This window comes from Electrophorus electricus, chromosome 10 (assembly GCF_041902795.1).
Source record: "Electrophorus electricus isolate QZ-2024a chromosome 10, ASM4190279v1, whole genome shotgun sequence".
Lineage (NCBI taxonomy): Eukaryota > Metazoa > Chordata > Actinopteri > Gymnotiformes > Gymnotidae > Electrophorus > Electrophorus electricus.
The window spans coordinates 24,646,270-24,656,236 of record NC_137506.1 but is presented as its reverse complement, the minus strand read 5'-3'; the positions used below and the strand labels follow the sequence as shown (position 1 = coordinate 24,656,236).

Sequence of the window (9,967 nt, the reverse complement as noted above, 5' to 3'; positions counted from 1 at the left end):
CATTCCATGATATATCAGGATGGGTATCCTTGTGATATTCTTGATATATCTTGAATATCCTTGTGATATCCAAGAAACCAGTAGGTGAATAATCCAACATTTTTGCCATACAATAATTCACTTTAGCTTTATTACACAAGTGAACAAACTCAGCAAGTATTTCAGCAAGTATTTCACTCTTTCCTTTTTAAAATCCTAACAGTTACTTGAAAAACAACAATACAACAAGTGATAGCCAGTATAGCCAGAAATACAACAAGTGATAGCCAGTATAATACAGACTACTCTATGAAGAGTACTTTATTTCAAATGTATGAGTGCAAGGTAATTTGGACCCCAAAATGTCATCCAATTTGGAAGTTATACTCATATCAAATATAGCCATCTGGGTTCCAGAGCTGATGTGATGGATGAGTCTAACATCTAATTTTTAAAACTATCATACATGTTCTACTGCGTTATATCACTGCTGTTGTGTTAAACACCATATTATTGGCTGTAGATGCAGCCTACTTGGCCAGCTTTACCAAGGACTTTGGTCACACAGCTGCTCTAATGCATCTGTTGATGCTGTAGTGTTGAAATGTCAAAGAATTCATGACAGTTACCCACTAACTGATGATCTAGTTGCAGCTATCTGTTTGCTAGTTAGCACACCTGATCCTTGACTATTGTCCTCCAGTTCAGCCTTTAAAGAACAATATTACTGAAAATAACTCAATGTATCTTTATTGTTGTTGTTTTCAGGATTTCCAGCTTTGGTTGTCATTATAAATGCATCTTTGGGAATATATAAACCTTTGACCATTGTACAAATGTAAGATGCTTTGCAAAGCAATGGATCAATATCTCAGTGCCATATCTCAGTGCCAAAATGCCAGATTTTTAAAAATTCTTTCCAAAATTCTCAGGTGCTGGATAACAAACAAATATGTTCACTACTTGGTGAACATTGGCTATTATGCAATAATTTTCATCTTCACAACATTAATATTCATTTTGATTGCACAAAAAATTACTCAAGCAAGATTTATGAAAGCTGATACTAAAGTAACAACCAGGAAACTGTCATCAATCCTAAGCTTGTTTGTCCTTTTGGGCCTGACATGGGGCGTGGCCTTCTTTGCTTATGGAGATATGGTTATTCCATCTTACTATATCTTCACCATTCTCAATTCATTCCAAGGTAGGTTGCACTTTCTCCATGATATGTACACCTGTACAGAGATACATATTATGTTTTAATAACATGATTTTTGCCAGTTTCATATATAAAATTTGTTCTGATCTGTGTTCTGTATAATGTATAATGATCTACCTAATTTGATATTGGACCGAGATGAAAAAAGCTAAATATTTTTTTAAAAATTAAAAAATTGAAAAGTTATCTAGTTTTAGTTACTTATTTCAGTAAAATCTATTATACAAATGTATATTTATTTATTATTGTCACACTGTTTCATGAAGGATTATTGAATTAATATAAAAACAACTTACTTCCCTCAGGTTTCTTCCTATTTCTCTACTACTACTTCAATCGAAATGGTGATGAGATGGACCACAGGCAACCTACAATAAGCAGTACTCTAGAGGACATTAACGTTGACACCACCATATGAAACAAATACAAACAGAAACAGAATAGATACCGATAGTTTAATAAGTCTAATTGGCACTGTGCATTAAAATTCTGACTCATTTCCATACTTGTAAATAGCCCAGACCTTACATAAATCCAGTACTAAGGATAAAACACATACACAAAATCCAAAAACTCAAAATCCTGACCTGTCTGGTAAAGTATCCAACATAGCAAGGGCTTTCATATTGATTTGTCAGGCACCTAAAGTTATAAAAACATAAGCAAAGATGGGCAGTTGTAGCTCAGTGGTTAAGGTACTTAAGTACCTTGTAATTGGAAGGTTGCTGCTTCAAGCCCCACCACTGCCAAGTTGCTACTGTTAGGCCCGTGAGCAAGGCCCTTAATCCTCAATTGTTCAAGCTGCACTAAGTCATAAGTGTAAGCTGCTTTGGATAACAGTGACAACTAAATGCTGTAAATGTAAATGATAGCACCTTGTAGGCCATGTGTTACACATCACATTTGAGAGTGGATGAGAAGTATTCTCCTATTACATGCACTACTGAAATGAGTTGGCTTCTAAAAGGTTAACAGTGGTCATAGTTATATGCATAGCTTTTAAAATTAATTAAATCTTTTTTAAGATTATGAATGGATTCTATAATAAATGATGGGGTCCATTCATTCTCAGAATTTATTCTTGAAATTATTTATTTCAACACGGTTGTTAAGGGTTGTTTTTTAAGGGTAATAAAACTATTTTGAACAATTGTATTAAATTAACATAACTGTATAATATGCTAGCAGTCTTATTTAAAATATGTAACAGATATAAATACTTGTGGTTTATTTGTGTATTGTAGTTTAGAGGTCACTATGATCCACTGTTCAGAATAATGTATGGATAGTGATGTAGAAATAGAATTGATTCCTATATTTCTAATATTAGCGTCCATACAAGTTTTAAAAGCAGCACAAGAGGGCAGTGTGAGCTTTCTCTAAAATAATTAAAATTCACTGGAATGATGACTAAACTCTGCATTAGCTAAGCTTCATTATGAAGCCACAAATGAATTTTAAATACTGCGATAGAAGCTGGGCTTGTAAATTCTTAGCATTCATGACTTCTTTTGCAGACATTTTAAGCACTTAGTCTTGCTGAAGACTAACCATTAGAACCTGGACATGCAATTTATGATTCTAAGTGGCAAATAAGCTTCTTGCATCCAAGCCGTGTTAAATGTGTAATATGTCGTTGTCATCACATTACCATGTGGTTTAAAACCTGCAGTTTCTGCTTCATTGTAATTCCCTGTGTGATATTCATTAAAGACATGTGGCACACAGTCCTGAACTCCCACAATCCCAATCTTTCTCTCTCTTTCTCTCTCTCTCTCACACACACACACACACATACTGAGATGGCAAAGCCAGTGCAGTTGGGTGTCCACAAGTAATTACCAAAGAGTTAGCTAAGGTCATGCCCTCAGGCCAGTGGGTCTTAACTGGCTCCTAGAAAATGAGCTCATTGCTACCTGCAGTGCAGGGATGACTGGGGGAAATCTACCATGTCATACAAGCTCCCAGCCCCACCCTCCAGTCCGGCCTCTTTCCTAAATACCCATCAAAGCAAGCCTGCAAGGGTGGCTACATGCTCTGAGCCAAAATTAGACTCCAATTAAACTTGCTTCATTTAGTAAAAATAAAAATGCATTATGTCATGCTCTTAAACATTTTTCTCAAGAATGAGAATTGTCAGAAATACTGCTCATTTGAAATATTACTAAGTAAACCCTTAGCTATACATTCTACAATTATTTTTCATATAACTGATATTATTAATAATTGTCTATAATAAGTGTAAACTTATTGTCCAAAAACAGTTAAACAAATATATTCCAGACTATAAAAGTGAACTTCACACTCTCAACTACTTATAATCATGAATCTGTTTATAGTGTCATGTATTTTACAGTTCAAAAGCCACCAATGTCCCAATACAGAGATGAGTTACAGCCTTGTGCTGACAAACCTATGAGGGTTGCGTGTAAGAATAGTCTAACAGTGTGTTTGCTTACACGGGATAGGAGATGGCACAATACTCTGCATAGTAACGCATTCTCACCCAGGAATAAGGACTAGGAAATGCTTTCAGGAATGTAATTGTTCATGGCCACCAAATTTAGTGATTTCCTTTTTATATGATCCTGGAAAAACTTAAGAATTTAGTCCAGAGATTCAAAAATTTTGTGGTTATACTCATGATTGATGTGGACTTAATTATAGAGAGAGAGAGTGAGAGTGTGTGTGTGTGTGTGTGTGTGTGTGTGTGTGTGTGTGTGTGTGTGTGTGTGTTTGTTCGTGAGTGGGGGGTGGTTAAAAAAACTGAAACTGGACTCAGTAATAACTAGGGATTCTTCATTGGCACTGGTTACATTACAATTTAGTTCCAGTTTAGTTCGAGTGTGAGTTTAGTTCCAGTCATGGGTGTGCTGTGTCTAATACAATTTCATGCTCTGATCAGTGAAACAGCACTTACCTCAGACTGATTTGGCTGACATATTCTGTTGCAGAAAGAGAAAGAGATATGCAGCTCTTATTTCAGAACCTACTCATGCAACATTTGGAATATATACTTACACTTAAGAATATATTTTAAAGCTGCATTGAGAGATTTCAGAACAACACTTTTGTGACAAACTCTGCGCTGATCTGATTTTACAACTGAAGGACGGCTTTTTGACAGCGATGCCCTACAGGCCTCTAAATGTAAGAGCCAATAGGCAATGACTTAATTTGCATTGTTTTGCACAATTATTTTGCAAACAATGAAGCCAAGACAATTCTTATAGAACAAAAGAAATAAAAGTTGTATTTCTAAAATGAAATATTTGGAACATACCACACATTTGAAGTATAGCACTGAAGCTGACTATACATGGCTACCCTGTGAATCTGGTTTACTTAATCAAATTAATCAACATGATTATACCTAGCAGCATTCCTCAAAGATGTACAAACAACTTGTCTGTAACCTTGTCTGTAACTTTTATCTAACTAAAATAATACTCAAGATATAAATAAGATAAACTTAATATATAAATAATGTGACAATATTTTTGCTTGGTCTTTTTATCTGTTTTAATTGCTAGATTATAAAGCAAAGAATCAATTTAGACTTCACTGCTGCAGTATGTATGAATACCATAAACTGTAATAGTGTTTTTTTTGGTTCATTGATTCTCACAGAACCTTAATAAAGCAGTGGTTCTCAGAAGGGATCCAAAGAATTTCGGCTATCCTGGCTAAACACACATCACTCTGCTCATTCATAACTATTCAACTGGCCAATCATCAGAACTAGATTGTGAGATTGCAGAACACACAAAAATATGTGTCCCTCACAGAAATGAAGTACCGCTTTTTGCTATAACATCTCAACTTTCCCTGACCAAAAAAAGAGAATTCAGTAAGTGCCTTTTAATCTCACAATTTGTTATTTCAGAGAGGACATGTAGATCAATGTCATATTCATATTATCATTTATTTGTCTTATCTGCCTGAGTGAGGCATACATTTTATCATTAATTGATCTTTTTTGCATTAATGACATGAAATCTGATCACATGAAGCAGAACAGGGTAGACTGGATTTTTATGTTTTCCAGCTTTTCAAGACCTAGTACCCCCATCCCCAGTGTTCTCTCTTGTTATGTCCTTGAAATGATTTATTCCCTAGTAACTCTACTCATGAAATTAATGTGGACCTCAGACCCTTTGCAGCATATGGTGTTTCCGTCATTTGCAGTGAAACAGCCAGCTGGGGTCTACAGACAGGGCAGTCCTTGCGTGACTGCAAAGTTTGGTTTTGGTGTGTGTGTGTGTGTGTGTGTGTGTGTGTGTGTGTGTGTGTGTGTGAGAGAGAGAGAGAGAGAGAGAGAGAGAGAGAGAGAGAGAGAGAGAGAGAGAGAGAAAGAGTATGTGTGTTTGAAAAAAGGGGGAGTGCTAGTGCAGCTCTACACTATACAACATAGGGCATCTGGGAAAGTGTAGTATACTGGAGTAGTACAAAACACAACAGAAAGAAAATGAGAGGACTGAATCGGGTTTTATTTCCCATAAGCACAAAGTATGGCTAAAAACTAAAAAGTGCAAAGGGCAGTGGTGCTGAATACCAAACCCATTTCCCACACACATACAGTAACTGTCTCCATCCTCAACTCCATCAACCTCACCAACCCCAATAAGTTGGGGGGGATAAATGGTGGAAGGTCAAAATGTAACTAAAAGTGACTGCTCTGTGGGCTGAGGTTGAGGATGAGGAGCTAATAAATACGGATAGAAGGCACTGAACTTCCCTTATTAGAGTCAAACAGAAGATCTGCTGTAGTGTGATTTGCCCTACCAAGCCTCTGTCTTCATCCCGATTGTGCATCAATTATGGGTAGTGGAGACTCCTAGAAGCGTGCATTTGTGGGTGCTCGGAGATGGGGGTTGTGCATCCTGTGAAAGCACTCAGACAGGGAGCATGACCTCAGGTTTCATGTTTGCCCTCCCCTTGCTGGATCTCCTCAGCTCTTCTCACGTCAGGGGCAGAGCCATGGAGGTTTCCGCCTCTCTCAGCCTGTCACGCAATGGGAGACTCCAGGTCCCAGTGGTACAAGTGGCAAGCAGTAAATCCAAGCCCTCTTAACTGACCTCCTGTACCAACAAACACATGTGCACATAAGTCCCTAAACTTTTTTTCCTTTATTGAAATACTCCTTTCATTAACATAGTTTCATGCTTATTACTTAGTCTGTTTTCAGTTTGTACATGTATTAAAATTTTATTAGTGAATGTGCCATTGTGTAGTTTCACTCTGTGTGAGGTTAATCTGTAGGGTGCTTGAAGGTATGTATTTGTGTATTAACATGCAGCTTCAAGCATGAGTATGTATGCCTACATTCATTGGCATAAAGCAAACGTATGGGGCCCCACCACACGAAGCAGAGTGGAGGGGCTTTTTTCATTTTTATTATTATTTTTTAATTTACAATCACCTTTTGGGGGCCCACTGTAGCTTGAACCCATAACAACCCCACCCCCACCACCATGCCCTGCATGTCCCTCTCCTATCCCAGTGCCTACATTTACAAAGGTGGTTACATAGATGTAAAATTACAAACTTTTGGGAAGTTCTGATTCACCTTACTGAACATTTTGATATTATGATATTGGCCTTCTTCAAAACCTCAAAATAATCCTTACTTATCAGAGAGAATAAGACAATAAACTGCAGACTAATTCTCAGCCAGGCAGGCAGGTAAACTAATATACACAGGCAAAATAGTGACCAAATAAATAAATTCACTTTATTGTATCAACAACCCAATCAGGTACTGAGCAACAGTGTTTTGGACAAGCTGCAAGCAAGACAGGATAACTGGTGATGACTGACTGACTCCCACATGGATAGCGTTAGAATAGAGAAGATGTGATGTTATAAATGCATATAATATCTGAGATCCAACAGAAGATTTTAATTTAGCAATACTAGTATAATCTGAAGGGCCAGAAGTGATGACAACAGTGTTGGTATTATTTATATGAAGAGATTTTTTGCCATCCAATGTTTGAACTTCTTAAGGCAATAACAAAGGGATTTCAAGGAATGATCCAGCATAATAATACTGGAAATACTGTAGTTCCTAAATTTTTATGCAGAGGGCGCTTGGAATAGAAAACTGAAATAAGACCTAAAATAACACAGTGAAATAACTCATATGTCATGGAAGCTAAGGAAGAAAAGAAATCCCCACTCTTAACAATGTTCTGTCTTGTAATTAGGATATAGGCCAAGCAGTACCCTAAATGCCAGCCCCTCACTTTGAGGACAGGATGATCAGTAGTATCAAACAGAATTAAAATAGTGCAGTTTCCAGAATCAGTCTTTTTCAGTCTTTTGATTAAAAACAGCAATTTAATGCTATTTAATTAATTCATTTTCATGTTACAGTGGATTCTGTGCTAGTTTTGTATCTTTTCAAAAATATTCCTGCTATAATGTACTAAAACTTGAAATATTCCTGTTATCTTAATGTGTTTTAGAATGTTCATCATAGTTAACGATGCAATAATTCTTAACATTTAGTGTAATTTAGTTTCTAAATGTATGCATCAACAATTTTGAATCTGAAGGTCAAGGAATAGTGCTTGTGATTGTCTTTCTTATCATATAATGGCTGAACACTGTGTGTGTGGTCACAGCATAGCCACCGTGTACTTGGAGAGCAGGATGTGAGATAGAGTATCTCCTCACAACAGGAATCTGCTTTCAGTTTAGCCCCTCTGCCTTTCCACTGTGGCATTTCTCAACATGTTGTCCTGAGTGTTTTGCCCCAATCAGTCTCTCTCTCTCTCTCTCTCTCTCTCTCTCTCTCTCTCTCTCTCTCTCTCTCTCTCTCTCTCTCTCTCTCTGTGTGTATGTGTGTGTGTCTATCTGCCTGTCTTTCTCTTTCTCTACTGGGCATAATTTACACATTCACATCTACATGTCTTAAGAACTTTAATAAGCATATAGTTCAGAGAGTGCTCATGCTTCCTGCCACTTTTAATAAAAATCTCTTTGCACTGGTTTATCTCCACTGAGAGATACAAATTCTAATTCTCAGGACCACCAGCAGACAAGTTAGTGCTTACAGTGGATTCACCAGGAAGATGGAGTAGGGTGGGGTGGGCTTTTACAGTATTAGTGGCCCTACTCTGTAATGTCTTTTATGGCTGTTTCGGATGTGGCTAAGAGGAGCTGTGGGGAACTGTCATAATACAATCATGCAGTTTGAAAGTGGTCTTGGGCAAGTCATGCTATTTGTGGTCACTGACAGACTCATCCATCCAAAAAATATTTTTTTGCATACTCTACTTAAGCTGTGCAGCTGGTTGTACCACAGTTCTGGATTTTTAACACTTTAACACAGCACTATTTACTGGCAATACTCATTCAAAATTATGATTCAATAAAAATATAAAATACATATATTTGCTAAATTAGTGTGTGTGTGTGTGTGTGTGTGTGTGTGTGTGTGTGTGTGTGTGTGTGTGTGTGTGTGTGTGTGTCTGTCTGTCTGTCTGTGTGTATTCTTCCTTGCCTGCTAGTGTATGGTTCCTGGTCCTGGTAAACTATAGGATGAGTAGACATGGAGAGTTGAATCAGCCAGACCCAGAGACTTGATCATTTTTTACAGTGGGTAGACTTTGATCCCACTCCCCAATGTAAGTTTAAAGGCAAATACACTTGCTGTTACTTACAATTCTATGTCTTCATGCACATATAGAACAAAGGAAGACTGAACAGGGAAGATTTACAGAAGATTTACAGTTGAAATAATTCAGGATGTTCTCATCTAATCTTGATCAAATATTGAATTATTGTCCATCATGACATGACAAATGCAGCACTTTTCTTCAGATTCTTGAATGTTGTGAGTTTCCCCACTTAGTTAGGCCACTTTATGCAAGAATGCAATCTGAAATATACACCATTAAATACAGTTTGATGGTTCTTGCTCAGTAAGCAACAACTGTAAGGTTGATTCATTACTGTTACTAAAATGCCATGAAGGCCTAGCCCAAAGTGAAGAAAGACGTATGAGGAAGCAAGTGAGAATAAGCTCTGGGTGACAAAGGCATGTTCATATTATTCTTCAAAAGCTGGTCTATGTTTCTTCATGACCCAGGAGCAAGGTCGCCCACACATGTGCACGGGCATGCACAGACATTTGCACCCACTGTCAGAATGCAGTGGAAGGGATGATGCTCTGCAGATTGTTGCACTACTGTGTCCCCACCCCACCCCACCCCACCCCCAACTGACTTCCCTTTCACGCCCTCTTTCTAACTCCCCTGTGCTCCAAGCTCCCCCAATCACTCCTTGACTGAATGTGGTGGGCAAAGACCCAAAGTAAATAAACCAGCGGCACACTGCCTAACAAGGTCGTGAAAGGGGACAGAGAGGAGCTCAGCAGGAGGGGGGAGCAGGAGGTGACAGAAGGGAGGGACCCAGTCACGCAAACATGGCAGGAGCCTTCATGACCAAGGCTGAGACTTCTCACACAGAGGCCCAGAGGTGCCTTGTCATGCAACGGCCATCCCATCAAAGCCTGTTAGCACTGCTGAATGGGCAAAAAGGGCTAAAGAAAACAATCCCCCCTGAACACTCTCTCTCTCTCTCTCTCTCTCTCTCTCTCTCTCTCGATAATTTTAGTCTAACAATGAGACTGAGCAAATCAGCTGCTCTCAGTTTTGGAGACACTCTTGAATCTCTGAATGGTAACAGTGGCTATGGTAACTGGGCACTGAAAAGCAAGAATGTGTGTATCTGCTGAGATCAAAGTCTACAGGGAAT

At 38.1% G+C, this 9,967-nt stretch overlaps 1 protein-coding gene across 1 annotated transcript in view; it reads right to left on the bottom strand.

Moving 5' to 3' along the window:
- Positions 1 to 6,255: 6,255 nt before the first annotated feature.
- Positions 6,256 to 9,967, bottom strand: part of dnajc17 (DnaJ (Hsp40) homolog, subfamily C, member 17) — an 89,396-nt gene continuing 85,684 nt past the window's right edge. The window contains exon 11 of the mRNA XM_081721656.1: positions 6,256 to 6,282. Within this exon, the coding sequence (XP_081577782.1) occupies positions 6,271 to 6,282 (12 nt within the window). The 3' untranslated portion in view covers positions 6,256 to 6,270. The remainder of the gene's footprint in view (positions 6,283 to 9,967) is intronic.